The sequence below is a fragment of the Podarcis melisellensis genome (genome assembly GCF_964234715.1).
Source record: "Podarcis melisellensis genome assembly, chromosome: 3".
NCBI lineage: Eukaryota > Metazoa > Chordata > Lepidosauria > Squamata > Lacertidae > Podarcis > Podarcis melisellensis.
The window spans coordinates 63,718,284-63,737,371 of record NC_138530.1 but is presented as its reverse complement, the minus strand read 5'-3'; the positions used below and the strand labels follow the sequence as shown (position 1 = coordinate 63,737,371).

Below are 19,088 nucleotides of genomic sequence, written 5' to 3'. Positions count from 1 at the left end.
AAGATACGGGTTTTTTGCTGCTTCCCCCTTCCATACCATTTCTGTTGTTACAGTGTTTTCTGATCTATATGAAATGTAGATATATAATGAAGAATGCAGGTTTTGGTGTCCTCGGGTGTCTTCCCGTGTAAAAGTTGGGGTGTCTAGGCGACGTTTCGACGAGGTCTCACTCGTCATCTTCAGGCTGGTGCTTTCGGCTTCTTGTTACTGGAACAAGAATGAAGAATGTTTCTAGGGATTGTTATGAGACCAAACTCTTTCATTTTGAATACTCAACACCGAACATAATAAGCACATCTGATACTTGTGAAGATGCGTGTATTCATTTCTCCCCCCTCTTTTCACATCGGTTTCCTAAAAGTGTTAGCTCATTCAGTTTCACTTTCCTGTCTAGTGCATTTCTGTTGATACAGGACAACTTCAGATCACCTTTGGCTGTAATTAAATAAAAATGAGGTTTTTTCAATGAATAGTTTTATGATAACTGTAGGATTTTCTTTTAGGCACCTGCTATACTTTATTCAAGTTTCTTCTGATGGAGGAATGGTTGGTTGCTAGAAGCATACCACTTAAGGGCCTGCAGAAATGATAGTCTTAAAATTCATTTAGGAGGCTAGAATATACAGGGGTATGTTTCAGATGTGTGGATATGGAAAGTTGGGAAGCCTCCCTCACACGTTGGATGGCTTGTAGAAAACAAACCACAAGCTTGGACTTGCTCCTAGACTAACCTAAGGCTAAGCTCATAGCTTTAAATAAGATTCACATATTTTTGTGGCAAAGAAGAGCCACACATCCAGGTACCCCTAAAGATATTGGAACTTCCCACCCCAACAATGTGTATGAGCGGCAGACAAGGAAGGTCTTTGAACACTTTTCTCATGTACAGCATTCAAAGATGCCCTGCATGCTGGCTAATTTTGATAAAAATACCTGTTTCCTTGACTCACCTCCTAAGTCCATCTTTGTTTTTCTGAGCTAACTATTTTAGTCAAAATTTTGTTTGTGATTGCATAAGCAGTAGGATCTCTGCTTCTGTAAATATTTTGAGGGGTTGGGGGAAAGAGAAATGTATATGGAAAGGTGTGCATGCTTCATATGCTGTTAATGTTTGTGTAGCCAAATTCAAGGTGGAGTATCTCGTTTCAGTTTGTCTGCATTCCTGGATAGTGATTAAAGGGAGTTTGCCACCTCAACTCTGTGGCACTGTTTCTTATAAAAAATAAATACCCCATATAGTAGATACAGTGGGGTTCTCTTTCCCTTGTGTTCTGTTGGATACATCCTAGTTCATTTTAGCTTTTGGTGGTGCTGGAAGTATTGGTTTTTCCTGGTAGGGGGACTGCATGATTGTATCTTCACTTGCTTTCTGCAGTATACTGTTAAATGAATCAAACAAATGACATTAAGATAGCTTTTTCACCTCTTGTGACATATCTCTTGGGAAGTTTAGAGCTGTACTTAGTTGGTGTTTATAGCACAGCTGTCATTTTGAAGTCAGCTTTATTTAATCACTTTTATAACTGTACATTTGACATTCCGATCATTTTTCGGAAAAGGGAATTGTTTGAGTACAGTTTGGTGTTTATTATGCTGTAAGGGTCTGGCGCTTAAGCTGTTACTGAGTTTAATTGGGCTTCTCCTGTTGTATGTTGACAAAACAAGTTTTCTGACTGATAGTATGAGTTTATTTCCATTAACACTTCACCTGTTCGAAATTATGAAGACAGGTTGTTAGAATAGGGAGAGTACAAAATATAGTGATTAATGAACATGGAAAGCATAAGCAGTACACTTTCTCATTTAATCCTTCAGGAACAAGGTAATCAGCTGAAGAGCAAGTCTGTGAGCAGTGCAATAATTCAGGAAATGAGATGTTTCAAAACAAAACAATCTTGTTAAAATTATACAAAAATGTAAGTGCTTTCCATTGGGTACTCCATTGGATTTGGCAGGAAGAAAGAACAGGCTGGAACTGAATGCCGAGTGCAGAAACTAATCGTGATCCAGTGGCAAAGAATTGTTAAAACTTGCATTGACCCCCCCCCCAATATATTGTTTCAGTCTTGATAAAGCTTGGTATAAAGTTAACTATTACAAGGTTGCAGTGACACACTACCTAGCTGAAGTAACTCCTTGAGGGCTTCTAGCCATCGCTTGAGGCACTGTCTGGTTTCCTGTGTTTTCAATGCTGAGTTGAAGCTGTTTGCATGTTAAGTTGGCCTGCACTGAAAAACTATTTGCAGCAGCATTACTACAGTAGAAATCTATGTTCAACTTTTTCCTCAGAGTGGAAAACATTTCCTGTCACAATTGTAAGCATTAGAAAAAGATGTTTCTATAGATTTATATCTACTTCTGATTTAGTTATTGCATGAGTGAATCCACCCTTCTCTCTCCCCCCCCTTCTTTGCTCTAGGGGTATTTTGGCTTTACCAAAAGGTGGAAATTAAAGGGACCTTGAAGGAAGACTTCCTTGCACATCCTAGGGCAGCATCTTGCTTAGTTAGTGTAAGCCTGAGGCATGTGGGCACCGTGAAAAAAGAATGACACCCATGGTAGGGATGGGGGTGGGAGTTTCGTAAGTGTTAAGGCCAGAACAGCACCGAAATAAAGCATTTTCCTTAGTTGAAACAGCTACCTCTCCTTGTTGGCTATGCATGCTCAAAACAATTGGATATAGGCACAGCAGGACTCTCTGCATAGGATGCTACCTTGTATTGAGATAGACCGTTGGTTCATTTAGCTCAGTATTGCCCACACAGATCGGCAGAGGTTTTCCAGTGTTTCAGGATGGGGTAATACCCTAGCTGTACTAAGTGATGCCAGCAATTGAACTTGGACCTTATGCATACAAAGCAACTGCTCTTAAACTGAGCTATGACATTTTCAGACTTATTTGAAAGTAATTTTCTGCTGAGTTTTAATGGATATTGTGGGCTTTCAAGAAAATACTGAAAACCTTCCCTCCCCAGTCAGACTTGTGATTGTTGCTGATTTGTGTTCAACCAGCATTTTGAATGTTTGCAATTTGTCTTCTTATACTTTTATGAGATTTTATTATTGTATTTCTTCAAGGTACAGTGATACCTCGGGTTACAGACGCTTCAGGTTACAGATGCTTCAAGTTACAGAGTCCGCTGACGCAGAAATAGTACCTCGGGTTAAGAACTTTGCTTCAGGATGAGAACAGAAATCGTGCTCTGGTGGCGCGGTGGCAGCGGGAGGCCCCATTAGCTAAAGTGGTGCTTCAGGTTAAAAACAGTTTCAGGTTAAGAACGGACCTCCAGAATGAATTAAGTTCTTAACCAGAAGTACCACTGTATTGCTAAATATAGAATACTTTAAAGTGATTTTTTTTTGGGAAATTACCGTACTTTTCCGTGTAGAAGAAAAGGGTTTTTTTACTCTAAAATAAGCTTATAAATCCGGGGGCGGGGGTGTTATACAAGGATAGTGCATATGCGGGACAGGTGATTGGTTGCAGCTGTGAGCAGGAGCTTGTCAGTAGCAATAGGGCGGTTGAAGGTGGCTGCTGCAAGGGCTGCTTAGGATTGGCTGCAACAATTTTGTGACTGATTGGTAGTTGCTCAACAACTGTGGCAATCCTCCCCCAAAAAGCTCAACAACTCTGGGCCATCTTCCCCCATTTACTTACCGTAATTTGGGGCCCCCAAAAGTAGGGGACATCTTATACAAGGGGGCATCTTATACATGGGAAAATACAGTATGTTAAGAAAGGCTCTGGCTTTAATGTAGATAATGTGGATAATGTCATTATATAGTATAGTCACTAGGTGGCACGTGGTATAGTGGTGGAATCAGGATCCACGAGTTGCTGTTCTGTTATTGTTTAACAGAGACAATAAAGTTCTTATCTAGCTCCCTAACTGGTGTGTCATCTAAGGCTTAATAACAGTTTATTGCAAACTCACTGTGCAGATACGGTCTTATATGTATACTGGGCCCAGCACACACATCTGAGTCTAAGATTGCAGCTGCAGCGTACAGTTAAATCTCTAGTTTCTACAGTCTTTTTATAATTTTTATGATATTTGCTATTTATAGATACTTCTTTCATTAGTTAGTCTTACTACCTTTGCAGAAGAATGTTTAGATCTGAATCTCCAAGTTTTTTCATCTTTGCTGTATTCAAGTCCATTTAAAAATGAGGGTGGTTTTTTTTGTCAAATATAATGGGCTCCAAGAGAAGATACAGGTAAAGGCAATTATTTCTGTGACAATGGGTTAATTTTTTAAAAAAGGATCAGCTGTCATGTGCTTTGTCTGCACCAAGTACCCTTCATTCTACCTCTAGCACATTTAAATAACCATATATTAGAAATTGATGCAGGGAGAAGTAGAGCCCTGTCTGTTACTTTCAGATAAGAATGTATATGGTTAAAATGTTTTCAAGTTACGTGCTGTGAAAAGGGAAAGTTATTACTTCTCCCAAAGTTTCAGGTGGCTTAGAATTTTTTAAAAATAAGCAATACAAACTGTTAAAACATTGCAGTGAAATGAGCACAAACAGCTTTTGATGATGTCTACATTAATCTGCATTAATTAGCAAATGACATCACTGAACATCCAGCCTGAACAAGACGTCTGGGGAGCACAAGAGTTTGCTCGCTATTTTCTGACACTTTTGTTGGTTCTTATCGCTTAGCTCTGATTTTTGTTTTAACGAAAGAGTTGCCACTGGTGTAGAAGAAGCCACCAGATATTGTAAGAAGAGAGTCGTAATTGCTTTTGGGACTCATCCACACAACTATTTGTCTAGAGAGTACAGATCTGAGTGGTTTTCTGCTTGACCTGCAATTTTCAAGCATGGGTTCGAGCGGATTCCCCCTTGCTCCTCTCCTTTCCCAGGGAAACACTTTTAAAAGTTAAGTCGGAGCGCATGTCAATCCAGAGAAAACCTGATTTGCTGAGCGCTAAAGAGCAGTTTTCTCTGGGGTGGAAGCAACAGGACAAGAGGCAATGTGAATAATCCCTTAGACAGCAGGCTTTCTAAAGAAGCGCAAACACATTTATTGCATTAATTTTAAACCTCTTCGCATTTTATGATCCTTTCAATAGAAGTTATTAAAATGCACAGAAGAGGGAAGCTGACACACAACATTGTTTCACAAAGCTACTCAACATGGGTAACACTATACAGCAGTATTCTTTCCAAGTTACTTGCAAGTGTAAAACAAGAGCCATATCCAGACTAAGTTGAACTCCGTTTCCATTTAAATTGAGGAGCTGAGTTGTTTAGGACTCCGTGTCCACTGAATTTAATTGGACTTCAATTCAACCAGCTGGGTCTGAGTTCAACCCAGGTTATTCCTGTCGTACAGACTGCATTATGATTATGGTTATTTGTCTAGTACAGTGGTACCTCGGGTTAAGTACTTAATTCGTTCCGGAGGTCTGTACTTAACCTGAAACTGTTCTTAACCTGAAGCACCACTTTAGCTAATGGGGCCTCCTGCCGCTGCCTCGCCGCCAGAGCATGATTTCTGTTCTCAACCTGAAGCAAAGTTCTTAACCTGAAGCACTATTTCTGGGTTAGCGGAGTCTGTAACCTGAAGCGTATGTAACCCGAGGTACCACTGTATCTGGCTGTGTTTCTAGAATTTGTTATCTCTGCATTATAAACTCACATATTGAAAGGTACCGTTTGAGCTGATATCAACAGAGGTAGATTCTGTTTTCTATAAGAGAATGCTGTTTAGTTAAAGTTCTTCTTTTCAGAATTTGCCTCCTTCACTATGCAAGCAGGCTTCAGTGGTTTCAGAGGTTATTTTGCCTGCTTATAGATACTTAAAGCATTTTATCTGGTTTTGGAAGCCTGGAATTTTCAGTTTATGTTAAAATTATTGCCAATTATATATAATGAAAATGGCAGAAAAATATACTGTACTGCACTTTATAACGGCAAATACAGTTGAATTGGATGTGTATCCAATATGTATTGAGCTTTGGTACGTGCTTAATCAAAGTTAATATTCATTGCGAAAGAGGATGGTTCATTCTTCTGCCTTGTCTGTCAGAAAAACCTAGGCCCAGAATTTGAGAGTTCTAGGGCATATAAAAAAGCAAAAATAAAGATAGAATAGTTTTTTCCCCCTCAGCAAATAGCTGCTAGATATTTTTCAGATCGACTTACTACACTGATCATGAGTCATAACTATAAGAGCTTGTCCAGGCAATCATTTCAAAGTGTTTTCTATGCCATTTTAGCCATTGTGGGATAGTCTTACAAGTTCTAATCACAGACATTTGGGCTGTGTGGTGGCAATAACTACTTGGGGAGTGTAAAAGCTTTGGTGCAACAGGTTGGCTATGTTGTTGTTTCTCTCCTGCCTTTCTAAAGAAAAGCTGGATAAGTGGTACTGCAGTGCTGAAGATGGTGATTATTTAGCATAGGAACAAGTAGTCTTGAATAGCCCCTTTCCTTCAGCCATACAAAGTCTAAAAACTAACATAAATGTGAGTGTGTATGTGGAAGGGAGGAGAAAAAGAGAGAGAAGCAAACAGGCTGAGAACAAGAGAAAAGGCCATAAGGGTAACATCATTTCTACTATATTGAATGAAAGTTGAAGACCAGTTACGTCTGTTGATAATAGGTATTTCTGCTTTTAACTGTTTTGAGAGACGTAATTGCAGATCGTAAAGGGATTTTTTTTGTCTAGCTCAAGTTGTTAGTGAGTAGATCTACCAAAAGCAGTGGAACCTTGTTGGCAGTCTTTAGGTTTAAATAGGGATGCGGGTGGCTCTGTGGTCTAAACCACCGAGCCTCTTGAGCTTGCTGAACATAAGGTTGGCAGTTTGAATCTGCATGATGGGGTGAGCTCCTGTTGCTTCGTCCCAGCCCCTGCCAACCTAGCAGTTCAAAAGCATACCAGTGTGAGTAGATAAATAGGTACTGCTGCGGTGGGAAGGTAAATGGTGTTTCCATGCTCTCTTGCTTCCATTACGGTGTTCCATTGCACCAGAAGTGGTTTATTCATGCTGGCCACATGACCCGGAAAGCTGTCTGCAGACAAACACCACCTCCCTCAGCCTGTGAGTGCTGCACCCCATAGTTGAATTTGACTGGACTTAACCGTCCAGGGGTCCCTTACCTTTTTTACCTTTAGGATCTAGTTCTATTGAACTTAGTCCTCTCGACTGTATCATCTGTTTTTGAGGATAAATAGATTTTGTATGTTTATATGCTGACTTGGAACAAGTCCTATTACATCTACAATGGTACCTCAGGTTAAGTACTTAATTCGTTCCGGAGGTCTGTTCTCAACCTGAAACTGTTCTTAACCTGAAGTACCACTTTAGCTAATGGGGCTTCCAGCTGCTGCTGCTGGGCCGCCGGAGCACGATTTCTGTTCTCATCCTGAAGCAAAGTTCTTAACCTGAAGCACTATTTCTGGGTTAGCGGAGTCTGTAACTTGAAGCACATGCAACCCGAGGTACCACTGTACTGGGACTTGCTTCCCAGAAAGCATGCATAGGATTTTAGCCTCAGCTTCACCACCATGAAGCACACAGCATTCCATGATCTAGTATTTTTCCCCTAAAGGGAAAAAGTTCATGTAGTTCCAACTAGAAGTGTGGGAAGAGTCCCTTCTGGCCCATTGTTTGGTTGCAGTTTATTTGCGTGGGGAGTTTACAGATGTTGGCTGTTGTCACTTCTGCAATTTAGATGCACACTTTCCAGCCTCCAAAACCATGGAAATTGTTGTCACCAGGAGTTTCTGACTTTTACATTATGGTTGTTCAAGTGAAGGAACACTTGAGTATGACCTGGAGAGTTCATGTGAAGGAACAATATAATCTTCATCTATTCTAGGTTGGGTTTTGGATAATTCTTCTCTAATGCCCAACATTTCCCATGTGTTCTACTCTGTTACTGGTGCTTATTTTATAAGTCCATGAGCAACAGCATCTTAAAATTATTATTACAGTGGCAAGTATTTTTAATCTCTCTTGGAAGCCGCCCAGAGTGGCTGGGGAAACCCAGCCAGATGGGTGGGGTACAAATAATAAGTAGCACCATGGCTTTATCATAGGTGCTTTCTTGCTGCTTGAGGGTTGGGAAACTCTCTGAAACAGCATTAGAGAAAAGTAGAAGAGGCTCATTTGTGGATGAACTGCTTTACATAGGACTTTTAAATTCCAGTCAACTATATAACCCAGTAGTTATTCATATTTGTTTCCAGCTTTAAGCAAAACACACAGGTGGAGAATGCAGATAACTAGAAATGTGACAGTTTCAATATTAGCAAAGTTAGATAGAGATTTTAAGTGTTATGCCAGATGTATTTCACTTAAGGCTAAAATCCAGGCAACTGCCAGATTTTATATTTTCAAAAATTGGAACCATTATTTCTTTCATTTTCCCAGCAGTCCTAGGTGCGACCTGAAACCTACACAGCACCTAGTAGAGCCTAATCCGATTAAATCTGCTATCTCTTCCTATCCTCCATCCTCTTAATTCTGGCTAAATTTAGACTTTGCGGCATCACCATCTAGCCCAGTTTTCTACTGTACCTCTCTCTTTCATCCACTCTATTGCCCCCCCCCCCAAAAAACTTGTTTAATATCCAGCCTGATTAGGAGCTTTGGTGAACTCAGAAACTATTTTGTTATTTTTGGCTGGTTTTAATAAAAGTGTTGATTAGCTTTGAATTTTGACATTATTTACAATAGGTTATAAATATTGTGGGGCAGGTGAAACAATGATTGAAAGTCATGTGATGTATGGTGTGAAAGTGGCTCAAACCTAACATTTTGTGGAAGTGGATCAGATTTTTTATGAAAATGTTAGAATTTTAAAAAAGGTATAATAAAGTACAAAGACACAAATAGAAAGACTGTCCCTCAGGATGGGGTTCGTGTGCTGTTTCCCTACCCACCCACCCACCCCATTCACAAAAGAAAAAGAAAAAAGCCACCACAATTTTATATCTGTTTATGTAGGCATACAGACAATTAAGGGTATGTTGGATCAGAGAGATCATTTTCATATCTCCTGTCTTATTTATTTTACAGTATATGCACCATGAATGAACCAACCTCTAGTGGAAGTGGGCAAGACTTTGATGTATTTAGTGTAATGGACTGGAAGGATGGAATTGGTACCTTGCCTGGAAGTGACCTGAAGGTAACATTTTATAATCCTAAGTAGGCTGTGAAAAACATAATGTAACCATAGATGCAGAGACATATATACATACAACTTAGTGCTGTATAAAGGGCAAGTCTTGATGTTACCAGGAAATGGATAAGTGTGTCAAAGTTCTCTCTCCAGGATATGCCACAGCTGGCCTACCAACCTTTACTGGTAAAAGACGTTTCATATCACGAATGCCACTTGACATCCAAATTATAGGCTATATTGAACAGCAATCACAAACTGTGGACTTGCTCCATTAGTGGAAAGGCAACCCTGCCCAGAATAAGTTGAACAGCACCTCATACATTCATCAAACCATCCACCAACAGTTCCTAACTCTTGACTGGACTGAATTTGAGTTTCTTTGGCCTTATTCAGTCCAAAATCTTCCTCTTGTGATATGTTTGTGTTAAATAGCAAACAGAGTACTGTGGCAGTCCAGTGCTCAATGGCCATGGGACAAAATAACAGCCTCCAGCTTTGCTTTCTGAAACTGTTTGCTGAGGAGGAACAGAATAATGAACAAAGCACAGGACTCCTAATTCTCAGCGCGTATACTGAGTCCGAAAGGACATTATAGTAGATTATTATTATTGTATTTATATAGATGATATTGTATGGTGTCGATGGCAGATACCCTCACCAGGATGGACAGGTGCCCCATGAACAGTTTCTCAGTCCTTGCTAGCTGTCCAGTACATCTTTGATCGTTAATGTAATAATCCTGTGAGCCTTTGTATGGCGTCTTCTCAGGACAAGTGGTAGTAGGAATAAACCCTAGCTTCCAGCCGTATGTACCTTATCATAATGGACCAGTGTCCACAAACAGCAATGGGAGATAGCAACCACGTTCTGGGAAAAGCAAGTCAATTTTCATTACAGTACTGTTCTATTATTCTCAAATGCCTCTTTCTGGCTCTCTGAAAGCCTTCTGAAGTCGTCCTTCACCTGAAAGAGATGGGGAGTGCAAACAGAGAATTCACAAATAACTGCTTCTGATGTTCTTGGGTTCTCCTTTCAAAGATTGGAGAGGGCATTGAGGACTGCAGGAAATGCCCGTGTTGCCATGTTCTGGAGTCTGCCCTGGAAATATTCAGTAGAATCATAGAAGAGAGAGGCACCTGAAGAAACTCAAGATAGAGCTGTATGATTTGAATCTGAAATATAAGCAGTGTCGAGAGTGGATTTCATGCTCTTTATTTAGCTCATAGCGGTGAGGAGGAATGAATGTTTCCCCAAAGTATCTGCTTTATATACATTATTTACACAATGGGCTGCACGTGATTGGCTAATTCCGGAATTCTCCTGTAGGCCAATCAGGTTGTGGATTCACTTCCATCTGGAGCTGGATTGGGTGGCTCCTGCAGACCAATCATACTGCTGCATTGTTCTAGGACCAATCAGACTGCTGCATTCTGAATCCTATTCTAGGACCAATCAGACTGCTGCATTTTGGAGCCTATTCAACTCGGTACATAACAGAATCATAATTGATCAGCAGTTTGAGCTACAGCAGATTGCTTCTGATAATTGAAATAATTGAACTCAGGTACACACAGGGCAAGTGAGAAGTCCTTACGGTCACATCACCAACCTTTTTAGCCTTGCAGTTAGGTGTAAATATCTTCCTGGCTGCAATTGAAGAGTAATGAAGAGGAAAACCATTTCACAAGAGAGATTTTCTTATCAGTAGGTAGATCTTTACACTGAATTGCAAGCCCTTTGAATGTTTTCTTCTAAAAAATTCACACAAGACCAGAAATTTTTTAGTGCTGAGTGTTGTGTTATTTATAGTAAGCAATTTTATACTTTGCCTTGACCCATTTTTCCAGTTTGAAGATTGTTTGCAAGCAAATTGAAGTTTTGTGGGCTTGTTCAGATTTGTGTATAACATTCTACACTGTGATTTCTTTTCAAGTCTATATTTTTAAATAAATGTACAAATGGTGGGGGGGGAGGGATCTTCACATGTGAGACAATCATAGTCTAGTGCAGGATTTCGAGGTTTGGAACTTTTCCATTTGGCAGGCTAAGCAGCGTGTTCAAATCAGAAACACTTCAGTGCTTTACAATTGCTGTGTGCTGTGTAGAGGACTAGAAGAGTTGATATCTTCTAAGCTGAAGAGCATATATAAATGTGAAGTACTCTGCTTTTTTTGAATCACTCTGATGAGTGCACACAATCACCATCACCTCTGGATTCAAGTGCTTCTATCAAATTGGACAAGCTGCAATAATTTAAAATTGCTTCCTGGTGGAGAGGCAGTATATGGAGTATTTTAGGCTTTTGTGCCTCTCAAGTACCATATTTTCAAAGTGGAAATTACAAGTGTGCCCAGTATGTTATCATTGCATCCAAACAAGTGAATGGATTAATTTTTAAATCCTCCTGAAAATACATATACCCAGGGTTTTTTTGCCCGGAAAGAGCAGATGGAGAACCTAATGGCCTTGCAGGTGAAGAAAGAGACAAAGGTCCACTCCTCAAACATGGTTTTATACCACCTGCAGTTATTCCGCTTCTTTTCTTGGAGAGCCTTATTAATATCAATTACTTATACTGGTGATGGTGATCTATTAGCACTGCTTGAGTGCTGACCTTGAGAACACATACTGGCTTTCAGGATTAGCTCGAGAAAGGTGGATGAAGGAAATGTGTTAAAAGGAAAGAAATGCCTCCATAGGGCTATAGTAGTAAATTATGAAATGAAAGCCTTGGGGATCCTTGAACATAACCCCTTTTTTGTTTTTTAGGGGACTGAAGAGTTTCTGTCTGATGAAATTAAGAGAGTTCTGAGGACAGTTGTTTGAAAAAATTCAGAGGAAAAAAAGAGAAGTTAAGGCAATGAGAGGGAGGGAGGAGTAAAAACAACCAACCAGGGAAGACTTGGGGGGAGTGATCAACGGCTGCAACCTTCTGTCCTACAGCAAAGGGAGGGAACGAGCAAATATTTCCATTTGATGCTTTCCCTCAAACAAGCTTCCATCTGATTAGGAAAAGGAAGTCACTGTTAACCTGAGGTGACTACATTCAGGCAGCCCTTGCACATGCACACGACGGCCCATGCAGAGTTTGATGTGCTGGCACAAATTACATAATGGTCATTGGGTGAAGAGGTCCTTGTACCTCATTGGTGTAAACAGCAACATGAAAAAGTGATTTGAAACAAAGCAGGTTTATTCTCACAGCACCCACCCACCCCGCTTTTCAGGAAACCTGGGTTTAGTAGCTGAAGTACCACGCACTATTTTGAGGCCCTGGAATTTCCCCCTTTGCGCATCTGCTTGAGTATGGGTCCCATAGTTCCTTTTCCAACAAGAAGTTGCCGGGAGAGGAAAGTATAACTATAGAAATGATTGAGACACTATTTGAGGCGATAAATATGTAAGAAAAGGTTTTCCATTTTACCATTCATGAGCAGAAAGTGAAAAATAAAACTATGTATATATGTCCACTTTCCCCATTTCTTGCTCCTGTGATCTTAAATTGATGGTGGTGATGATGATGATGATGATTATGTCGTCATCAGTGAGCATTGAGCTTTACCTAGTATAAGACAACAGGCTCCTCAGAGGAGCTTGCGGTCTAAAATTGAACATTGGCAAAACAAAAGTGGTAGATGGCTGACAAACTTTCAAAGCTGTCACTGCCTCTCTTCTCTTGTTTGCATGGAAGGAGTTAGGGTCCTCAAAGAAAGCTCATTCTCAGATATATATTTAATAGAATTATGATACATGTTTATAATAACCACTAGATGGTACTAGTGGGCTGCATTTTCCACCCCCACCCCTTTGCACCTATTTTTCTTTTCTCTTTTTCTGTTTTCCTATCTGTATATAGTAGGAACTGGAAATGAAGAGACTGGCTGCTCAGTTGATCTCCTCAAACGCTTCTCCTCTGATCCCCAGTGTATGTTACACTGTATGATGTACCTCAGCTATTTCCTGCTGCTGAGACTGAGGATCGCTTCCAGTCTATCACTGTCTTTAGATGAGATAATATCACATACTGGCAAATTCAGTTTTCACAGTTTTTTGGCAGCAAACCTTCTTCGAAATACTGAACGTTTTGCTATAAGGAAAGCGACAGGAAAACACACTGGAAAGTGAGATAACACCTGCTTTGACACATCATCATCTAACCTCCTCATAAACCAATAAAAATAATGCTCATTAAATAGCCAGCATCGTCCCAAGAAACAAATTGATGAATGCTTAATAAACAGGTTGTGTGGAGGGCACACACATGGAGTAAGCAACTGAAAAGGGGAAAGGGTTGAGGTTTTGCCTGCAATCCAGCTCATGCAGAAGTGATTCTGTAGACTGAGCAAATGCTGATGGCCCACCAGTGATATCTCAGGAAATACCTTGGTTATAAATTAATTTCCAAAAAGTAGAATAGAGCTGTAAGTTATCCATATTTGATAGTGTTCATTGCTGTTCAATAGTTTTTTCTTTTGAAGGTCTGAATTGTGAAGTACTTCATATTTTAAAAGATTGTGCTCAGGCATGTAAATAGCCACTTGCCTGTTTGCATATGTCAGAGCTTTCCAAACTTTTCATGTTGGTTACACACCTTTTAGGCATGCATCATTTCGTGACACGGTAATTCAGTTTTACATCATTTTGCAACACAGTAATTCAGTTTTACTAGCAAACCAGAGGTTAAACTAACCCCTTTCCAGCCCTTGAAGGAGCGTGGGGAGCATTTGCATGACACACCTACACACTGAAGCTGACACACTAACCTGTCATGACACACAGTTTGGAAAGCTCTGGCTTATGTCAAAGACAGGGAGTTAGGCAGTGAATCTCGTGTAAACAAGAGAGAGTTCAATACTTTATTTCTTTTAGACTGTCACTGAGCCTGTAGATGATTAACAAACATGATTTTGTGGCAAACAAGCTAGTAAAAAAGATTTGTGGGGAACTATAACTTTTTAGGATTTGTTTGCTTGGCTGTGATCTGTGATTATGGATTATCCAAACTGTGAAAAATGTTCTCAACCTCCATTCATTGCTTCTCTGTTTCAAGATCTTGTAATTCTTCAGGATTTCACTTTTCCTAGAAAAGTTTCCCTTAGAAATGCCTCTTGGGAACCTCATTTGGGCAATAGACCTGACAAGCAGCGTGCAATTTAGGTTACTGTCTTGGTTCATGGGCACAGATATCGTCCTATCCCCAGCTTTTCATGTGTCTGCTAATATACATTAACATGGATGTGAAGGAAGCTCCTGCAGAGGAGAAATGTAGAAATGTCTGTTTACTTTTCTCTCTTTTTGACACCAAGTGGTGTCAATAGGCATTATGGAGGCTGTCAGCTATTAGGTGTCAAACCATTATAGATTAAACATCAATAGATCTTTACCTTTCTAGCAATATTCCCTCCCCCCCCACTAATTCTTACCTGTTTTTAAAATTAGTTTCGTGTGAATGAATTCGGTGCCCTAGAAGTAATCACCGATGAAACAGAGATGGAAAGTGTTAAGAAGGCTACAGCTACCACAACCTGGATGGTGCCAACTGCTCAAGAAGGTCAGAATCATGATAAATCATGATAAGACATATTTTTGTCTTCAGAACAAAATGGTGGTATTCTTAAAGTTTCACTATGACGCTGTTCCTGACATTTTCTTTAATATTAGCTTCTGCTCTGGAATATTGAAAGATAGCTAATATTGTAACAAATTAAATTCTGAAACCTGCAAACCACTTGGTAGAAATGATAGTTGTTACTATACTAGTTAGACTGCTGTTGAGGAAGAGGCAAAAACCAGTAAGGTTTTTTGTAAAATGTTAGCACAGAGTTGTCTAAAAGCCTGAAGCACTTTTTCAAAGTAGCATGAACGAATGTGCCAATTTCATTCTTGGCACGTCTTGGGTAAGTCATATCCTTCAGTGGCATCTTTTGCTTCATGTGGTTTACAAATATGCCTGCTAGTTTTCACCATTTACAGCCTAAAACATTTGCTGTGCTTTCCGTGCTTTCCATTGTATAGCTTTCTCAGAAAATACAGAAGTACCACAAAAACTGAAGGAAGCTAGCAAGGTTGACGGGCCTCATTTCTGTGAACGTTGTTTTCATTCTGGAACCACAGTGGACTTTGTAGCTGGAGAAAGATCTTGCAGCCAAAAATGTGCACATCAGATTAAAAACAAGTAAGAGTTGGCATGTGTGAATAATGTGATAACTAGTGTAAAGAGTGCTGCAGTTTAAAAGAACTTGCCTCATTGCGAATGACTGCTTATTGTATGCTTGCATTAATTGTGGTGTTTATAAATAATTTTTTTTGCGCTTGCAATTCCTCCTTTTTTTAAAAAAAACACCACAACAACTTTAAGAGATAGACAAACTTGGCTTTAATGTATTCTTCAAAATGACAATTAATATAGCTCCTGTTATTTTGTTTTCATTCTAGAGAGCAAAGCGAGGACAAAGATGTATCAGAAGTCAATGATGAGGACTGTTCCAAGGGCACTCAAAAAAGAAAAACCAAATCGCCCTCAAAAGGAGAATGTATGGAAGACAATGTCAAGAAGTATGAGGCAATGGTTAGTATGGTCCAGTTGACAGGTTTATAGGTTAAACTGATCTGTGGTTGTAAATATAGTTTTGGCAATTTACAGTCATTCAAAAACTTTATGCATTTAAATGACTCTGTGCTTTTATGGTTGGAGTGTTTGAAATATTTAGCAAAATGTAAATGGAATGCTTTTTTCTATTTAAATAGTCATTTAAATATGTGAGTGTCCTGGTGAGATTATGGCGGCTGTGCCTGATACAACCTTATATTTTGGTGTACTAAGGTTGGTCAAGTGTTGCCTGGGAGTTTTGAAAAGAAAGGCAAGTTTCCTTCCATAGACTCTAGGCATTTATTTGAGCTGCTGCACACTCCCAGAGCTTTTAGGAATGCTCAAAAGACTTTTACGGTCACTGGTGCCTGACTGGTATCCTGTGGGGGATAACTAACCTTTCTGGTATAGCAGGTTGGTATTCAATATTAGCTCCACCAAGGTCAATAATTATGTTACCTTGTTTTATCATTGTTGTTCTTACGTTTAAAATAACAAAAAATGTATATTGAGTTATCATGCTGTTCCATGCTTCTTTATTATAGTGATTCCAGGCAGTGGGATGAAAGCATTGCTAGTCACTATATCACCACTATATTATCAATTATTTCTAAGGTTGAGCAGAATGAATAAAAATAGACAGGTTCTCTCCACTGGCACTCTGAGACAGAAATTCAGCTTAAAAAAAGAAAAGAAAAAGTGGGCCAGTTATGGATGGTGGAGACAGTTCTTTTTGCTGCACAAAATGGATGTGTCTTTCCTGGGTATGTCAGACAAAGACTGTATTCCATGCATGAGCCTCCCCAGCAAACATTTCAGGACCTTATTAAAACCTTATTGTTCCATTTATTTCATAAGCTTCTAATATAACACACGTATTAGGAAGTCAGACTCATTGACCTGAATAGACTTGCTTCCAAATAAATGTTCACAGGATTTCCCTGTAATATCTTGGAGAACACATGACAAAACAGCAGTGAGCAACCTGAAAAAAGTATTTCGAAAATCAGTGTGCTTCAAAGTTACTTCAGTGAAGTATACTTTAATTTTGCAATTTAGGAGGAGAAACCTGAAGGGAGGATACTAAGAGTCTCTCAGAGAGCCACACGGAAAAGGAAAAGAGAGATGGCAGTTCTAAAACAGAGTAAGTTGATATGCGAGTCCATATCAGTATAAGGTTTACATCAGTTTCTGCCATCTAAAGGGCCTCTTCTGTGTTATGTTAGCAAACCCATGTTGGACACTGAGTGTGCACTCATAATGGAACCATAGGCAATTCCTGCTCACTGACAATTTGTCCTTGTATGATATGCATGTTTGTAAACTACGTATTTCAGTGTGCATGTAAACCTCTTAGATGCACGCCTAAATATTTGGGATGATGTGTCACATTTTGGAAAAGACTGGCCCTTTACTATAACAATAATGCTGGTGTATTTTTAGTTTCTCTGTAAAAACTGGGTTGGTCCATTTTCAGTCACTAGTCTAAATCTTAATCCACTTGTGACATTGTATGCAACAAATATTGTGCATTTTGTAAATTAAGAGATTGAAGAGTACCATCCTTCCAAGTACTTCCATTTTATTACTTGGCTGAGTAACTTCCTGCTCTGGCTTTGTTATACCGTTCCATGGGGGAGCTTTAAAGTGGAAGTATAAATGAAATTAAGATAATTGAATTGCTTGAATACTGGCAAGGATTTCTGTGTCTCACATATGTGAAATTGTTCAAATAGTTCTTTAGAACACACATTTTAAAACTAGAAGTGAGGCTCTGCTTGGTGTCTCCTGGGAGTAATTTCATATCTAAACCACATGCTGAAAGTTAAGATAGATTTATAGAAACCAGTAATAAATAAATCCTAGCAGATGCCTAAAGCAGTATAAATCAATTGCCACAGAGTCAGATTGTTAGCAAAGTGGATACATGTATTTGAGGAAAACAACAGGATTAGGAAGTACCGGTTAACTCCATAGCTTTCTATAGTGTGATCTGTAATTTTTGCTTTGGCAATAACCATCCATCTTTGCTGGCTTCTGATCAGCGGTGTGAAAAATGTAGCTTTGGTCTTCTCTTTAATGGAGTAGCACTGAAATTAACCATAAATCTGAAGCTTATGGAATTGCATTGTAAGAGAACTGTAATTCATACCGTTACAACCATAATGATAGTATAATACAACTGCTTATGCAGATAATTTGTTACAAAACTGTGACTCTGCTTACATTAAGATTTTAATTTCTAATTCCAGCTTTGATATCAAAGGCAAAGAAAACATGGAGTTGGTCTTCGTATTTGGAAGAAGAAAAGGCTATAGCAGCTCCACCTAAGATTTTTAAAGAGGTATGCTGAAACCTTAAAACACTGCTTCTTTGAGGCAGACGGGGCCTGTGTGTCGGGTAAAAAATAGGTGTCATGTACAAATATAGAAGAAGTTTGAAATGGCTGGCATGACCATTTTAGCTTGCTTGCTCGCTTATGAAACTTTAAAATAGTTCACATATAATATGACTGCATACTGGCTCCCACACCTTTTAACTTTTATATAAATTATATGGTGCCACAGCTAGCACAGGTGGAATCCCCCGCCCCATCAATTTGTAATAGGAAGGTATCTTGCCTGCTGTACACCAATGATTTCGTGCTCCTATCACTCTCCCGATTAGGTCTTAACAGTCTGCTTACAGCTTTCAGCAGGTATTACAAGCGGGAAGAGCTCATTGTGAATTACTCCAAGACCAAAATTATGGTCTTTGGGAAGCGTAGCCCCAGATTCAAATGGAAAATGGATCAGCAGAACTTAGAGCAAATGCGCTGCTTCAGATATCTGGGTATCATGGAAGGGGCACATCGAGGCTACGAAACTCAAAGCACAGAAAGCTTGTGGGGCGTTAATGAAATTCTGTTTTACCTCGGGTGGTCAGCTATTGGAACCTGCGTTGAAAATCTATGCCAGTAAAGTGGTCTCCCGGATGCTTCATGGAGTAGCGATATGGGGCATGGAGCCAAATGCCAGCAAAGCCTTAGAAATACCGCAGAACAAATTCCTCAGGGAAGTGCTCTCACTCCCCAGCGGGACTCCAGCTGCTCTTCTCTGTGTTGAAGCTGACATGACAACAATATAGGCTAGAATTGATTACCTGTGCTTAAATTATATGAAAAGACTTAAATTTCTTTCGGAGGAGAGACTCCCCGCTATGTTAGAAACAGACCAAATGTTGGAAGGACAGTATCCAGCGCCTCTTGTCCCAGTATCAATTACAAGATTTTCAGGTGATTACGGAGATGGACAAGAGGCACTTAAGAGGTTGTCTCTTTAGGTCCGATGCAGAAAGGGATTGAACCATGAT

The 19,088-nt window shown here is 39.6% G+C and overlaps 1 protein-coding gene across 12 annotated transcripts in view; it reads left to right on the top strand.

Annotated features, from left to right (window-relative positions):
* The window catches only part of L3MBTL3 (L3MBTL histone methyl-lysine binding protein 3), a 57,818-nt gene that overhangs the window by 2,936 nt on the left and 35,794 nt on the right, over window positions 1-19,088 (top strand). For 11 of the 12 annotated variants that reach the window (XM_081907098.1, XM_081907095.1, XM_081907100.1 and 8 more), the window contains 6 exons: window positions 9,040-9,151; window positions 14,588-14,699; window positions 15,164-15,323; window positions 15,584-15,716; window positions 16,797-16,881; window positions 17,990-18,081. In XM_081907098.1, the coding sequence (XP_081763224.1) occupies window positions 9,050-9,151; window positions 14,588-14,699; window positions 15,164-15,323; window positions 15,584-15,716; window positions 16,797-16,881; window positions 17,990-18,081 (684 nt within the window). In that variant the 5' untranslated portion in view covers window positions 9,040-9,049. Of the gene's footprint in view, window positions 1-2,419; window positions 2,512-9,039; window positions 9,152-14,587; window positions 14,700-15,163; window positions 15,324-15,583; window positions 15,717-16,796; window positions 16,882-17,989; window positions 18,082-19,088 lie in introns of those variants that run through there. The other variant, XM_081907102.1, reaches the window with a different exon arrangement.